Source organism: Cajanus cajan, chromosome 8, assembly GCF_000230855.2.
Source record: "Cajanus cajan strain Asha chromosome 8, NIPB_CcT2T_4, whole genome shotgun sequence".
Classification (NCBI taxonomy): domain Eukaryota; kingdom Viridiplantae; phylum Streptophyta; class Magnoliopsida; order Fabales; family Fabaceae; genus Cajanus; species Cajanus cajan.
In genome coordinates this window covers 11,986,978-12,003,747 of record NC_138524.1, presented here as the reverse complement: position 1 = coordinate 12,003,747, position 16,770 = coordinate 11,986,978, and the positions used below count along the sequence as shown (strand labels likewise).

At 30.4% G+C, this 16,770-nt stretch overlaps 2 protein-coding genes across 3 annotated transcripts; both read right to left on the bottom strand.

The window, feature by feature from the left end:
* Positions 1–3,203: 3,203 nt before the first annotated feature.
* LOC109812767 (uncharacterized) lies at positions 3,204–4,962 on the bottom strand. Its single transcript, XM_020376810.3, has 3 exons — positions 4,707–4,962; positions 4,464–4,593; positions 3,204–4,133 (listed from the first exon to the last, which is right to left on the bottom strand). Exons 1-3 carry the CDS (start codon positions 4,837–4,839, stop codon positions 3,380–3,382), a joined length of 1,017 nt encoding a protein of 338 aa, XP_020232399.1. The 5' UTR covers positions 4,840–4,962; the 3' UTR covers positions 3,204–3,379.
* A 7,357-nt stretch (positions 4,963–12,319) lies between these two features.
* Positions 12,320–13,995, bottom strand: LOC109812750 (uncharacterized). 2 transcript variants are annotated; one of them, XM_083062484.1, is made up of 3 exons: positions 13,860–13,995; positions 13,494–13,623; positions 12,320–13,251 (listed from the first exon to the last, which is right to left on the bottom strand). In XM_083062484.1, exons 2-3 carry the CDS (start codon positions 13,583–13,585, stop codon positions 12,570–12,572), a joined length of 774 nt encoding a protein of 257 aa, XP_082918610.1. In that variant the 5' UTR covers positions 13,586–13,623; positions 13,860–13,995; the 3' UTR covers positions 12,320–12,569. The 2 variants fall into 2 exon arrangements, with proteins under 2 accessions (XP_082918610.1, XP_020232376.1); XM_020376787.3 differs by having other exon boundaries at positions 13,730–13,980.
* Between the last annotated feature and the right edge of the window lie 2,775 nt (positions 13,996–16,770).

Sequence of the window (16,770 nt, the reverse complement as noted above, 5' to 3'; positions counted from 1 at the left end):
CGAGCACAGGACCTAAAATGCCCTCAAAAAACCCCAACTATTGGGGTTCAACTGGCAAGGAGTCGAGTTGACGAAATTCAAAAAGTCACATTCAAATTGGGAAAAGGGAAAGCAAACGCCTAAATCCCTAAAAAAGCACTGGTACATATAGAAAAAGGGGGCATTAGAGGTACCCTCCATATATACACGCTCGCCAAGGTTCAAGCTGGATGAGCTTGGAAATTGACGCTTGGCAAATCCTGTGCGATTTTCACATCGCATTGATCTCCATAAACGACTTGAAGACGCTGTGGAACTCTCCGACGTCACCCCTAACCCATTCGTAGCCAGTGATGATGGGGAAAGGCTCCCTAGGGTGGTTCCCACCCTTTTTCTTTTCGGCGGCGGCCGTCTCGACGGCCATCGCCTTGCCGCGCGCCTTGTCTTTACCCTTGGCTGACGCGGAAGGAGCGGCACCACTGTCCCCAGCCATCGAGAACAGGAAAGATTGGAGAAAAGGAGAAAGACAAAGAAGACTGGTAGGGAGGAAGAGCAGAAAGCGAAGACAGAGAAAATGAAGTACCTGGTACTCCTTTGGTATTGACCTTAACAACGACGGAGTTGCCAGAAATGGAGACGACAAAGGCAAACAGAGATGGTGGAAGGAGAAATGCAGAAATCGGCGTGCACAAGAAGCCAAAGAAGAAAGAGAACGAAAAGAGTAAACTGATAAAGGAAAGGGCGCGAGAGAGAGAAAAGGGGTCTCCAAAATTCAAAACGGCCGTGACGCGTGTCAGGGAGGAGACACAACTGACGACCCATTTAATGAGACCCATCATGGCAAAGTGTGCCATCATTACAAAACTGTCACCTCTCATTAACACGCCGCCCACGCGTTATGGGAACGAGGTGACGGTTATGACACATGGCATCATGATAGAGAGGCGTACGCGAAGAGTCACGGCCCCTTGGCGAGCTCGGCATTAACTCCTCGACCCATGGTCTTTGGAGCTCGGGGGGCTAGTGTACTATCCGTACCGCTAAGCCGAGCTCTAGCACAACTTTACTGCGCACGACGGCCTCGGACACGCGCTAGGTGACATCAGCCCGATATCCAAATAGGTCATAACTGATCTCAGGCCCAAGGCTTAATGAAACCCTAATTCACACAAAGGTACGTGCATTACTTATAGGATACCCATACACTCACAAACATTAACTTTAGCATTGGAGTCTCTTTTGCAGGTACTACCCCCACTTGGAACAACAATCATACTCAGCGAAGAAGGCTCACCAATCTTGCCCAGCAGATCGTCCCTACAAGATCTCCGGTAAGAACATTATTTATTATACAATTTTAATAATTAAATATTAAATTTTATTTTAAGAAGTAAAATGCTATTTATTTTATAATTTTGATAATTAAATATACATTTTGATAGTGAGTAATATCATTAAATATTATATTATTCTTTATGCTTGTTTTTTTTTAAAAGTAGGTACCTTAAAATATATTCAGTGGAAAATATTAATTAAAAAGTAATAATTTAATAAATATATTATTAAATTTAAATAATAAGTACTTATCAAAAGAAAAATTTATAATAACTGATATATATTATTTTAGTCACTAATTATATAACGATAGAAATTAATAAATAATTTATTTTTTACATATACCCGTTTACTTATTTTTTTAATCTAGTTATTATAATATATTTCACGACAATCCACCCTTTATATAAATTCAGAGTTCTAATGGTGATACACTTTTGGTGTAATTTCTTTTACATTATACCAACTAATTACTATTATAACTTTTTATAATAATTATTATAAAAGTCAATAAATTTATATTTTTTTTATATAAATTATAAAAATTATCTTAGAAGAATGTATTATTCTTTAATGTAAACTTTTTTAAAGGATTATTCTTTAATGAAAGTGATTTTGAATTTTTTTTAAACTTCTTATCTCATTTAATTTATTATTTATTATTTTATATTAAATTTTAATATTGTTACAATTAAATTATTAATAATTAAAAATAAATTTAATTTACAATATAAATTTAATTTATTGAAAGATAATCTATCGGTAACATGCTGAGTTTTTTATGGGTATATTCACCCATGCTAATTTTATTAGCAAATATATTTTTATTGAAAGATAATCTATCGGTAGCATATGCTATGTGTTTTATGGGTATATTCACCCATGATAATTTTATTAGTAAATATAATAAATTCGTCGGGAAGTATTAATTAGATTATTTATGGAAAGTTGGTCAATTTTACCTGAATTTCTTTATGTGTTATTGATTAATCCGACGATAATTTTACTGTTATTTTTATTTTCATTTTTGATAAATTTACTAACCAAACTATTATACAATATTACAATTTGATTAATAATATTATATAAAATAAAGTTCAAAATAAACATTATAAAATAAGCATAATATTAAAGGGTGATACTAAAATTTATCATAATAATTAGTATGCAATATAAATTTATTAAAGTGTCAAATCATTCATAACTCAAAAACCATCATAGTAATAAATTTACCACAAAGTGTTAAACCATTCATAATTTTAAAATGTTAAAGTACAAATAACGTGTTTTTGATACAATCAAATATTCATTATAATTTGAACTCTTGTTGCTACTAGTTTTTATCTTGGTCATCATGTTGCAGTTGATGTCATAATTTGGGATCACAAAATAATTTAAATTTTTAAGACGTATAATGTATTGTACTTATTAAAGAATATATTTTCATATTCTTATGCAAGCCCCCCAAGATTAGGGATGGGTAGATGGACTTGAATCTGTGGACCGATTTGTAAGTCCACATACTTTGCGAATAACAAACCTGTTTTTTAAAATTCGTATGATTATGTTTTAGTTTTTGAGTCCGGTCCATGAAGTTCGTAGACTTGGCAGATTTAATCCGCGACTCGCGGACTAATCTGCAAACTTCACTAATTAATATTTTTAGATATTAAGAATTTAATATTAAGTTATATATTTAACTTTTTAAATTATTATGACATCAAAAGTATTTTTAATTTAAGTCTTTCAAAACTATTTTTAATTTGAGTCTTACAAAAATGATTAGAAGAAATTTTTCTTCAATAATATGCTTGATATATTGTTGAGGTATTTACTTTACCAACTCTATAAACTAAGAAAAATGACTTTAACTAAAGATATCTTTCATAAAAAAAAAATCATACTATATTTTTTATTTAAATCTTATAAAAAGAGAGGAAAAAGTATCATTATCATTGATTATTCATATCATTATAGAAATAACTTATATTATTGCCAACACACTTCTTTCATTTCACTTTTACTTTTTTTTTTTTCTTTCTTTGTTTTATTAATTTACCACATACTATATCACTTTCTCTCTTGGTACATTTATGCTCGTATTTTCATTGTACAAATCACTTTGACCCCACTGATACTCATTTATTGGAGCAAAATATTCAGATCCTATCACGGAGGGAGCAAGTAGTTCGCTTGGAACGTGGGACATGTCAGCGATATATGGCTGTGTCCAAAAGTTATCTGCGTATGCATCCAGAAAGCCTCCAAAGTCATTATCCACAATCACACTTTGCCTGCTTGAATATTGATGCGGAGACAATGCAAAAGAATCATGGATTTGGCTAGAATCTGTACTTTGAAAAGAGCCATTATTGATATCTCCTGAATGTCCTGATACTACTTCACACGGTGCATTGTAGGAAATGTTATCAAGATTTAGCTCCGTCCAGAAACTTTCACTGAATGAATCCAGAAAACTCAAGTCATTTTCAAACGCCAAATTTTCCATACTGGCAGCAGTGGAATGATCAGAACTTATGGAGGAAAAGTCGCTAGAGGATGAAAGTGTGGATAATGAGCCTGATGAGTTATCTGAAATCTGGGAAGTAGGTGGAAGAGTAACACTAACAGTAACACCATTGTTAGGAATAGGAACCGAGTCCCTTACTGACTTGGATCTTTTATCCTTCGATTTGGAGGCTCTGGCTTCTTCATTTGTGAGTGTGCTTTGTTGAGAACTCTTCTTTAGTGTGGTGTGCCAATGGTTTTTTATTTCGTTATCTGTTCTTCCAGGTAACTCAGCCGCAATGGCAGACCATCTGCAAGTGAAGAATCATATCAGCTTTTTTCCAGTATTAAGTTGTTGACTCATTTCAAATGGATATTTATATAAGACTGGTTTGAATTGTTGGTATTTTGATTTAGAGGGTACTTTTCACTGAATTGTTACAGTATTAGTCCATTACTATAGTCTCTAGCTAACTAGTTTTTACAGCTTTTATAGAAATTACTCATTGTTTTCAATAGTAGACTATCATTGTCATGATTAAAAAAGAAGAGGCTAGTTAGTTTTTGCTAGCAAACTTTGTGGTTGTGGAGAAGCTAGGTTGTAGCTTGGAACTGGTATATAATATAAGAAGTGATCATACCTGTTACCAAGATCTTTGTGCATTCTGATGATGCACTCTTCTTCTTCTTTAGTGAAGTTCCCTCTTTTGAGGTTAGGCCTTAAATAATTCATCCATCTCAGTCTACAACTTTTCCCACACCTTGCAAGACCTAAAATGCACCAGATAGAGAATTAATAAACTTTTTTTCTTCCTATGACTATAAACTATAAAATATAAATCCTAGCGTAATTAATTTTCACAAGTTTTCAAATATATATATACCTGCAAACTTGGGGAGTTGGCGCCAATTCCAGCAGCCATATCTAGTGACATAGGCAATTAACTTCATATCTTCCTCAGGAGTCCAAGTACCTTTCCTCAATCCACTTTTATCACAAGATGGGGTTCTCACCATCTTTGCCAGAAACAAGTGCGATATGATGAGTGTGTGTTTTTTCTGCTAGTTCAGATGTTTTGCCAGTTTTGGTTCTGTTGGTAAGGGAGCATGTGAGGGTAAGAATGGTTTTTGTGTCAGACCAGAGCAGTCACTAATTTATATGGTGGACGCGTTCACAACCGAAACGTGTTCCATGTTCAATAATACTTACACTATCCGATAAATAAAATATTCATGTGGTTTCTTTATAAGGGTCTTTCTCAGCAGATACTATCCGTTCATGTCAGGTACTCTTACTGGTCAAAATAGGTGTTTCTTTGCTTTCACATTAGTATAATTTATGGGGAGAGACAGTGACATTACCTGCCATCCGCTACTTAGTATCTTCCACGAACGTAACACGAAACTCGTGTCCTCCTTTTGCAAATCAACACGTGAGCAAAATCTAAAAACATAAACACAAGTTCACTACTGCATATATATATATATATATATATATATATATATAAATTAGCGTCAACTCATGCTAGGGTCGGGCAATTTTATGGGTAAGTAATATTTTTGATTGTGATGCTACCTAATAGGCGGTATTTGATTATGGAATATACATGTTGTTCGATACCTATAAAAAATTATTTTTAAAGAAATTTAATGTAATAATCACCCAAGAATAGTTTCCAAGTTAATTCTTTTTTTTTTTTGGTTATGATTGAAAATGAGTATTTCGGTTGGGCATGGAAATTTTTAATCCCTTCTATGAAATTTGATGGCATTCAAGAAAAATTTTCTCTCTCAATATAGGATTTTTGTCCATAAATTCATGAAAATGAAAGCGATTGTTGTCCATATCTGTAATCATATATTTTAGAACACAAAATAGCTTGTATGAAATAAATTATAAAAAGTTAATCCTATAAAATTAATTTTATTATTCCTTAAATATACCTATAGTTTCACATATATGCAAGTTTAGTTTCTTAAAAAAAATTTATTACAAATTTAGTTTTCTAATTTTTAAAATTAATATTAATCCATTCATTAACATGTGTTAAAAAAAATAAACAAATAATGCTGATATGTCTATAAATGATCTAACAATTACCTAAACGTATTGGCTTTCATATAAACAACAAAATTACATTTTATCATAGATATGTTATTTTTTTTCTTTATTTTAATTGAAATTTATAATCTGTTGATATTTTTTAATATTATTATTTTTTATGTGACTAACTATCTATTAGATAGTATTATGATAAATATGTCAGCATTTTCTATTTAATTTTAGATGAGGTGTTAATAGGTAGATCAATATTACTTAATTTTGAAAATCATGAAAATTAAATTTGCAATAAAAAAAATTAATGACTAAAATTGCATGATAAAAAACTCTAAGAAACAAAAGTTGATTTTAAGTATGTTATTATAACGAAATTTATATGAAAATAGAGTAAACTTTTCTAGTTAAGGGAGATCAAATTCTAATTCTAGTTTTCTTTCCTTATTTTAATCTTTTGATAACTTTTTCTTTTCTTATTCAACGCTAGTGTGTATATATATATATGTCGTTAAGAATAATGACTTCACTTTAAGAATTAATAAAGCTACAGATCTTTCTTGATCTTTCTTTTGGAAGAATGTTATCGTGGCTTTATCAAAAGAATTAAAGCTGCTTTTTCTTCTTCAATGGTAATTTCTCTGGAAGCATCTTATTCAGGTTAAATCAATACTCGATTGGGGATAAATCCTTCATTTACGTATTTTTGTTAAAAAAAAATAATAAGTGATATATTCGGTAAGAAGTATATTGATTTTTTGGTAATTTCATTTTTTAAAAGTAATTTTACATCATTTCATTAAAAATAATTATTATATATATATATATATATTAATACCATTTCAAAACATAAATTAAATATTTCAATTTTTTTTGATAAATCAATTCTATTATAATTCTTTCAAAACTAATTTTATTAAGATATATATCAAACATATCCATAAACAGTAAGAAAATTCCATAAACAGTGACAGGGGAGAGAAAACTTTACGCTAGAAAATATGCAATCTGCTCTAAGATTAATCTTATAAAATTGCATGCGCCTATTTTTTAATTAAGTAACGTGATTCTTTGATCTTACTATTTCTTTTTTTATGAGTATTCTTTGATCTTTTTAAATCATGCAAAGAATTGGGTAAATTTAACATTTTTTTTAGATCACAAGTATTATCTGTTGGAGATAATATATTACTAAGTCTAAACCGATAAAATCACTACAAATAATATTTTTTTAAAAATATTTAACACAATTATCTATTTAAGATTTGAATTCGAAATCACGTATTAAATTATACTTATCACTAAAATGCTATTTGTATCATGAGAAAATGCTCCTTTTTAAACTTCAAACTCTTTTTTTTATTGTTTTTACTTATTAGCATATTCACGATGTATGTTTGAACCAGTGAGCTAATGACTATAGTTAGATTAGTTATTGGTTTTACTTTTGAGGCAGTATATAATTTTTGAGACATTATATAGATTATGTTGATAGATAAATAAATTTTATATATATATATATATATATATATATATATATATGAGGAGTGTTTAAACAACACCGGTGTAACTTTAATTAAGTGTTACACCACTTAATAACTTTATATTAATTATGAATTTTGTAAATCCAACCGTTAGATTGAAAGTTTATATTATTTTATATGTATATATCAAATTTTATTAAAATTGAACAATAATTTAAAGGTAATCAAAATGTTCATATTTTAGTATATTTTGAAATGAATATATTACGTTAATTTTGTTTTAAAAAAATGAAGTATCAAAATATCTTGGATTAATATAAAATTTTGTATATAATAAAGAATTTTCAATCTAACGGTTAGATTTACAAAATTTACAATTAATATAAAGTTATTAAGCGGTGTAACACTTAGTTAAAATTATACTAGTATCGTTTGAACCCTTCTCATTATATATATATATATTTTTATATCACTGCATTCAATTGCTATTATATATATATATATTTTTATATCACTGCATTCAATTGCTATTGGACGGTTTTCTGTTACCTTAATAATTTTGGTAGTCGTTTTGTCAGTTTATGGAAACACCAAAGCATTTTTTTCTACAACAACGTGAGGGGATTCCTTTGCTGCGATAATAATATAGATATCCATAACCTAATGGTTTATTATTTGTCGTTTTTGTGATTTCAAGTTATCATGTGCTAATTGACACAGTCACGGGAGTAGACATTTTTCAATAATTTCACATAAATTGAAGGTCATCAGGTTATGGATTCTCAGTCTTTTTTCGTAATTAACTTATGTATCAAAACAACGCGGTTTCTGGTATAAAAATTAATTAGTAAAATATTAGTCAGAATAAAAAAAATAAAAAAAAATGGTTTCCTTATTCCCGTACGTGATTTAACAGTCGAAATTAGTGTACGTATTTCTAGAGCAGATTCCTTTTTTATTATTATCATCTAATTGACCGAATAGGTTAACATTTGTCTAATTAACAAAACTTTTTTCTTTTATTTATAGAAGTCCTTGGTCAAAACTCGTTATGACAGCTCACATGAAAATATATATTTACTAAGTACGTTTTTCTCCGATGGTAAGTAATAAATAGTAGAACAAAAATATGGTCAGAGTCTCCCCATGGATGAAAATTACAGAACTCTTTTTATTTTTATTAAATGCAATTTGATATTTTAAGGCATGGAATGTGTGAGTCACGTTGGCTTTTGACTATGAACTCTTTGATAAAAAAGCGTGTCTAAAAGTAATTCTAAGGTAGAATTCAACTTAACTAGTTTACTAACAAAAAAATTAAACATACTTGTGACCGAGTAAAAGCCTGTGGTATTAATGAATTATAAGATGACATATAATTAACACTTCTATATTTAGTTGGCCTATCAATAGCTAAACCAAACTTGCATGTTTCCCCTTTAATTCAGAAGGAAAAGAACGGGCGTTTAATGGTAAAATGGATTGAACTTATCGGATTAGCTTGAATCCTATATAATAAATTATAGAATTTGAACTCTCAATTATAATTTTAAATTAAATGTAATTTTTTTGACTCAATGTAATAAAATTTGTGTCATAAACATGTTTAAGTCGGACTATTCCAATAGCATCACAAACTATCCGCTTTTTTTATTTAATTTGTTAAATGATTAAGAAAAGTTTAATAGTTAAAAGAAAAAGACTAAATAAAATTATTACTTTTATAAACTTTAACTGAAATAGTAAAATATTTTATTAAATGTATAAGTACTTTTTCACTATAAATTTTATCAAAATGATAGATAAGATTAATATATTATATGTAAGTGTTTTTCATATTAAAATTAATTACAACTATTGTCACATTATCATTTTTTAACACATATAGGCATGGTTTGCAACACCGACTTAACTAAAGTAAGTCTACCAACAAAAAAAAGTTGACCAGTTTTTTAGTGTGACAATCGCTGATTCACTTTCTCCAAAAATAAATCTGAATGTATCTTTAGAGACCAAATTATGAAAAATAGGAATCCCCCTAAATATTTGTCCAAGTCACTAGTGTTTTGGAAACCCAACTTCCGACACAGATAATGTGTTGTCTTTGCTAATCAACATTGCGTGAAAAGAAGACACGCGTTTTATCACAATTGACCTTCTGGCCAAAACTTGCACAAAACATACCCAGAATGCGAAAAATGAGTTCGACTTGCATTTCATTAGCTTTTGCAAAAAGTAACAGATCATCTGCAAAAGCTAAATGAGATAATTTAGGGACTCTCCTAGCAATCTTAATAAGCTTCCAATTCTTAGCCTCAACCTCCAACTGGATAACCTGAAATAAAAGTTCAATTCAAAGCACAAAAAGATATGGAGAAATAAGATCTCCTTGTCTTATTTTATCATTTAATTAAATGTCAATCTTGAATTCTTCTTGCTCAAACACTTTGTTTACTTTGGCGCCCTAAAATGTTTAGTATTCTACAACCGCAAATCAAATATTCCAGATATATAGAGCAACCTTAGATATAAAGAATTGACTTTCATCTTTATCTGTCATAGTAAAAATTTGGTTTTGTGATCCTACAATGGAAAATAGTGTACATCATATATTGTTGCTATTATAATTGAGAAAAACAAGCTAGGTATCAATTTTGTTAGAAGTAAGCTTTTGAGATAAAGAAAGAAGGGTAAACAAACAGATTGAAAAGCCCTTGACCGGAGAAAAGCCACAAACATGAAGAAGCAAATTATATAAAAAATTTGTACAAGTGATACAAGTGAAAAATTTGACCATATCTGTACTTCTTGAATCCATAAGAAAATACACACTTAGTTTGTCTTCTTTATCCTCTTTCTTTGTTTTTATCAATTTTGACTATTTTTTGTGTGATTAATTCTTTCTCACTTTGGTCTAATTTTCCAAGGCAACAACATAATTCCTAGGGTCCTTATTCAGAATCCTAAAAAATGTTAAAGGGGTTCATATCATTAAGTCTTGTCACTAACATCATCAATATCCTGATGAGTCCCACCTACAACAACATATATAATAAATGACATAAACAAAGGGAGGGAGAAACATCTTACTCTAACTCACGGCATGAACTGAGGTCAAATAGCCAACTGTTATGTCTCATTTATACATATGTTTAGATAGGAATTATTGAGCAATTCCACTCACCCCATGTACTCTTGCAATATAATTGTTCTCTTTTTGATTCAATTTTTGTGCAAATATAGCTATCCCAAAACTCATCTAACAATACCTTGATACACCTCTTTTTTTGTGTAGGTATTGAGTGAAGAGTTGAAGTTGAAGACCCATTGGATTGGAAATTAAAAGAGTAAAGGAGCAGGATAAGTAATATCACGTCGGGTACAGACTACCCGCGCTGGGCTTGAGAAACACAGAAAGCATCACCTCTGCACTTCAGCATTGGGTCGGGCGCAAGAGCATCTGTGTCGGGCGCGTTTCAAAACAGAGAGCATTCAAAACTCTCTGGAAGACATTGCGTCGTGCGAGAGGTATAACGCGTCGGGCGTGTAATCCTATCCTGACTCGACCAGTTCGTATTTGAGCAAAGCTTCGAGGCTTTTCCGTCTCATTCACACATTGGGCGACTTCTAGGAGTTGTGGAAGGGATTCTCGGTGCTTGGGACCATTCGTGTGTGGATCTTTCCTTCGGTTCTTCCATCTCTCTTCCATCTCTATTTTTGTTTCACCCTCATTGTTTTGAACAGTTCTACCCATTATTTTATGGGGTTAGATGTAATCAACGAAACTCTTTTGTAATTTTCACTTTATTAATGATATATATATGTTGTTTCATTCATTGTTGTGTTATGTTTCTATTCTTCATGCTTGCATTGGATTAATTCTCCTTTGCTTGATATAGAATCCATTGGATATTGGAAAATAACTTTTGAAACTAGCTTTGAAACAAATGCCTAGTAGAAAATGTATCTAGGAATAGAGCTTAGCCCATTAGTAGTATTAAATCCTAACCCGTAGTGGGAAAGGTGCTGCACAAATCCTATTCAACACATTATTGGGAAGGAATTGGCGAGGTAGAGTAAAATCCCAATCCGCCAAGCTATCAACAAATTCGCATGGTTTATGAATCAACAAATCATCTGACACCCTCCTGATAGATGCTTTAGTTAGATTCATATGACCAGGGACCTAGTTATCCAGCCAAAAACTAAATGACTCACCATTCCCCACATTCTAGGATAGCATATCCTGAACTCAACCCCAATTATCACACAAACCTCTCCAAAAATTAGATCCTGGATGCTTCCCATCAAAAATAGACAAAACAAAATCACCACAATTGTATTTAACTTGAACAACTTGAACCCAACACCGATTAGGTTGTGAACACAATTCTCGGGCGCCATACTTCATCAAAAGTGCTTTGTTAAAATTGTTGGCTGACTACAACCCCATACCACCTGCAACCTTAGGAGTATAGATATGCTTCTAGGCCACCAGATGAACCTTCCTAGGATTAGTAGTGTCCCCCCCATAAGAAGCTCCTACACCATCACAGATAGACATAGGGAGTTTGGTGGACTACATAACATATATATAGGCATGGTTTGCAACACCAACTTAACTAAAGTAAGTCTACCAACAAAAGAAAGTTGATCAACTTTCTAGTGTGACAACCGCTGATTCACTTTCTCCAAAATAAATATGAATTATCTTTATATATAGCAACCTTAGCTATATATAAAGAATTGACTTACATCTTTATCTGTCATAGTAAAAATTTGGTGTTGTGATCCTACAATGGAAAATAGTATACATCATATATATTTTTGCAATTATAATTGAGAAAAACAAGTCCGGTATTAATTTTGTTAGAAGTTAGAAGTAAGCTTTTGAGATAAAGAAAAAAGGGTAAACAGACAGATTGAAAAACCCTTGACAGGAGAAAAACCACAAACATGAAGAAGCAAATTCACTATATCAAAAATTTGTACAAGTGATACAAGTGAACGCCTATACTACAACACTGTTATACTTATACAAGTGCATATTTAACCTTTATGGATTTATCCAAAAGCATAAAGGTCCATGCTAGCCGGGTTAACAACTCGGATCACCAACTCATACACTATCTCAAAACTATTGATCTCTGAACATTGAGTATTTTTTTTCACTAGAATAAGCTAAAGTTTTCATCGTACAAACTACTTTAACCCCACAGATCATCGTATATTGGTGGAAAATAATCAGATTCTGCCACGGAGACGGAGGGAACAAGTAGTTCGCTTGGAACGTGGGACATGTCAGCAACATATGGATGTGTCCAAAAGTTATCTGCGTATGCATCCAGAAAGCCTCCAAAATCATTGTCTATGACCAAACTTTCGCTGGTTGATTGATTCGGAGAGAAAGCACTAAAATCATGGATCTGGCTAGAATCTGTACTTTGAAAAGAGCCATTGTTAGTATCTCCTGACACTGTTTCACTCGGTGCATTATAGGAAATGTCATCCAGATTTAGCTCTGTCCAGAAACTTTCATTGAATGAATCCAGAAAACCCAAGTCATCTTCAAACATCAAATTTTTCATACTGGCTGCAGTGGAATGATCAGAACTTAAGGAGGAAAACTCGCTGGAGGATGAAAGTGGCGATAATGAGTCTGAAATGTCTGAGATTTGGGAAGTACATGGAAGAGTGACACTAACATTAACACCATTCTTAGGAACCGAGTCCCTTCCTAGCTTGGATTCTTTATCCTTTGATTTGGAGGCTCTGGCTTCTTCATTTGTGAGCGTGTTTTGTTGAGACCTCTTCTTGAGTGTGGTGTGCCAATGGTTTTTTATTTCGTTATCTGTTCTTCCAGGTAATTCAGCCGCAATAGCAGACCATCTGCAAGTGAAGGAATGATCAGATTAACATTCCAGTATTACGTTATCGACTCATTTCAAATGGGAATTTATAAGAACGGTTAGAATTGTTGTTATTTTGATATAGAGAGGTAGTTTTCATTGGATATTATGTATAGTATTAGTCTATAGTCCCTAGCTAGCATTTTATGCTATGCAAAATGGTCATGGAGAAGCTAACTTGTAATTAAGTTGCAATAATGATATATAGGAATTAATCAATACCTATTGCCAAGTTTTTTGTGCATTCTGATGATGCATTCTTCTTCTTCTCGAGTGTAGTTCCCTCTTTTGAGATTAGGCCTTAGATAATTCATCCATCTCAATCTGCAACTTTTCCCACATCTTGCAAGTCCTAAAATCATTGCACCAGAGAATATTAATTAATAATCTTTTCTGCTAAGATAAATCCTCTATAATAAATTAATTGTCTTAAATAATTTTCACATGAGTTCAAGTACCTGCAAACCTGGGGAGTTGGCGCCAATTCCAGCTGCCATACCTGGTGACATAAGCAATTAACTTGCTATCTTCCTCAGGAGTCCAAGTACCTTTCCTCAATCCACTTTTATCACGAGATGGGGTTCTCACCATTTTGTGACAAACAACAACTGCACTATTATTGAATGCTTTGTTGTTTGTGTTTCACTGAAAGTGGATATTTTGGTTCTGTTAGAAAGGGAACGTGTGAGTGTAAGAATGGTTTCTGTGTCAGAGCAGCTAGTCACTTATTTATATGCTGAACGCGTTCACATCTCAAACGTGTTTCATGTTCTATAATATTTATAATTGTTTATAAAATCCGATAAATAAAAAGATTCTTGTGACTACCGAATAAGGGTCTTTCTCCGCAGATTCAAACCGTTCGTGTCTCGTGTCGTGACGAGTCAAAATTTGTGTTTATACTTTGCTTTTCAAATTATGATAATAGGGACATAGTGACATCATCTGTCACCTGCTCCCTAGTACCTTCCCGGAACGTAACACGAAACTTGAACCATCTTTTTAAAAAGTAACACGTGAGGAAAATCTGCAAACACAAACACGACCATAAAATTGCGTCAAGTCATTCAACTGTTGTTTTCGCCATTTCGGCACCTAGAAGGATGACTGCTTTAAATATTTATTTAATATCTTAAATTTAAGTCAAATTTATTTTTATTCGTTTAAATTTAAATGTGATATTTTAAATTTTTAATCACTATAATTTGAAAATAATTCATTTTTTGTTTTTATTTTTTGATCATTTTAGTCTTCGATAAAAATTAAAATTGGACTGTTTTAAAATTAAGATACCAAAAATTATTTTTAAATTTAAGAGATTAAAGGATACAATTATATTTTAACCGATATTCAATTGTTGACACTTGTATTAATAATATGTTCTTTCTTAGCCCTATACAAATCTTATATAAAAAGTTATATGTGTCATATATATATAAATAAATAAAGAAGGAAAGTTAGTATTCACTTAAAAACTAGAAGAGATTTATGTATCATTTAAAAAGAACTTAAAAGAGTTCGGTGCAATTTTCTAAATAAGTTATTTAGAGAAAATAATAAAATTGGTAACAATTTATTTTAGATGTTTATATAAAACATAGATAATTATCTTACACTAGAGCATTTTTAAAGATTTTTCTTTGACTATAAACTTTTTAGAGATTATTTTAACTTTGTATCTAAATTTAGTTTTATTTATTATAATTATTAATAAGTTAAATTTTAATATTTTTAAAATAATTAAATTATCAATAATTAAAAATAATATTGTGCTATAATATAAATTATTTATCATAAATATAAAATATAATTTATATATTAAAAATATCTATTTATTTAACACATAAATATAATATATACATTTAAATATATTATTTATTTATATACATAATTTATTTTAAATTTTCATTATATATAATAAACATTTAATTTGTAGTTATTAAAATACTAGTATCCAATAAAACTATGCCATTATAAAATTAAACAAATGAAATTCACATGAATTAAAATAGTAAACTTTTTTAGAGAGACCAAATATTAGTTTTATCTTTCTTTTGTTCTTTTACTCTTTTAAGTGCTATTTTTTCTTCTTCAACGATAATATCATTAAAAATAACGACTTCTCTAAAAAATAATAATAATAAAGCTACTTCTTTTTCTTTTTCAATGGTACGTAATTTCCTTTGGAAGCATCTAGTTCAGGCCAAATCAAATACTGAAGTGGAGATTAATCCTTCATTTAAATATTTCTTATTAAAATTTAATATTAACAATTTGTGAGAAGTATATTAATTACGTGTTTTTGTAACTTTATTTTCAAATGTGACTTTACATTATTTCATTCAAAAATTAATTATTCTATATGAATTTTTAATACCATTTCAAAACATAAAACTTTTGGTAAAGGAAAATTTATTAAGTTTAAAAACAAAATTTTAATATACTTTAAATTAAAAAAAAAACATAAAATATTTTCTTTAAAATATTAGGGAAACTTGTATATTTCTCCAGTTCTGCACAACTGATTTGGATGAAGGATTTAATAAGATCCATATGAATTGGCCAACGATGAAATTATAGTATACTCACTTTTTTTTTTCTTTTTTCATTAAAAAATTGTGTTTTATTCCTTTTTCTAAACAGAAGTACTACGTAGTGAGTTAATCACTAGCTAGATTGTTGGACGTTGATAGGTTACCTTATTAATTTGATATTCGTTTTGTCAGTTTATGAAAACACCAAAACAGAATAATTCAATTGTTGCCCACAGCACGAGGATTCCCTGTTGCGATTATACAAAGATGTATCCTAATATTAATGATTTATTATCTGTCTTTTATAGGATTTCAAATTACCATGTGCTTAATTGATAGAGTCATGAGTGGATATAGACAATTTTCAATTTCATGGAGAATTGAAGGTCATGCTATGGATTCTCAATCTTTCTTTATAGTTAACTTATTTATCAAAACAACGCGGTTTCTTATAAATTAATAACACATTGACATTACTCAATAGAAAAATAAATAAATAAAACAGGTTCCTTCCCGAGATTTGAAATTAATTATTGCCTTATTGGTGCACTTAGTAGACTCTCTTTTGGTATTTATTTAACTAATTAGCAAAACATGATACTAACATTTTTGTACTCAACAAAACTTTCTTCTTTAATGAAAGTCATTGGTCAAAAGTCATTACAGCTCATGTGAAACATATATTTAAGAATTAGGTTTCTCTGACTGCTACTGATAAATGTAGTATACATATTAGAACAAAAAATATGGTCAGAAAGGTATTAGCCTCTCTTGATGAAAGAAGATTAATTACATTTTTTTTTGTCTTTTATTAAATGTAATTTGATATTTTAAGGGATGTGAGTCACGTTGGTTTTTGACTCCTGAACTCTTCGATAATGAAAGCGTGTCTTAAATCAATTCTAAGATAGAATTCAACTTATTCATTTTTTAGCTAAAGATTTAAATATGTACTTACTTGACTT

Coding starts and splice junctions, on each gene's coding strand:
- LOC109812767 (XM_020376810.3), bottom strand. CDS start 4,839: ATGGTGAGAACCCCATCTTGTGATAAAAGTGGATTGAGGAAAGGTACT. Junction 4,594..4,706: donor CCAACTCCCCAAGTTTGCAG/GTATATATATAT, acceptor GGTGCATTTTAG/GTCTTGCAAGGTGTGGGAAA. Junction 4,134..4,463: donor CACAAAGATCTTGGTAACAG/GTATGATCACTT, acceptor CTTCACTTGCAG/ATGGTCTGCCATTGCGGCTG.
- LOC109812750 (XM_020376787.3), bottom strand. CDS start 13,862: ATGGTGAGAACCCCATCTCGTGATAAAAGTGGATTGAGGAAAGGTACT. Junction 13,624..13,729: donor CCAACTCCCCAGGTTTGCAG/GTACTTGAACTC, acceptor CAATGATTTTAG/GACTTGCAAGATGTGGGAAA. Junction 13,252..13,493: donor CACAAAAAACTTGGCAATAG/GTATTGATTAAT, acceptor CTTCACTTGCAG/ATGGTCTGCTATTGCGGCTG.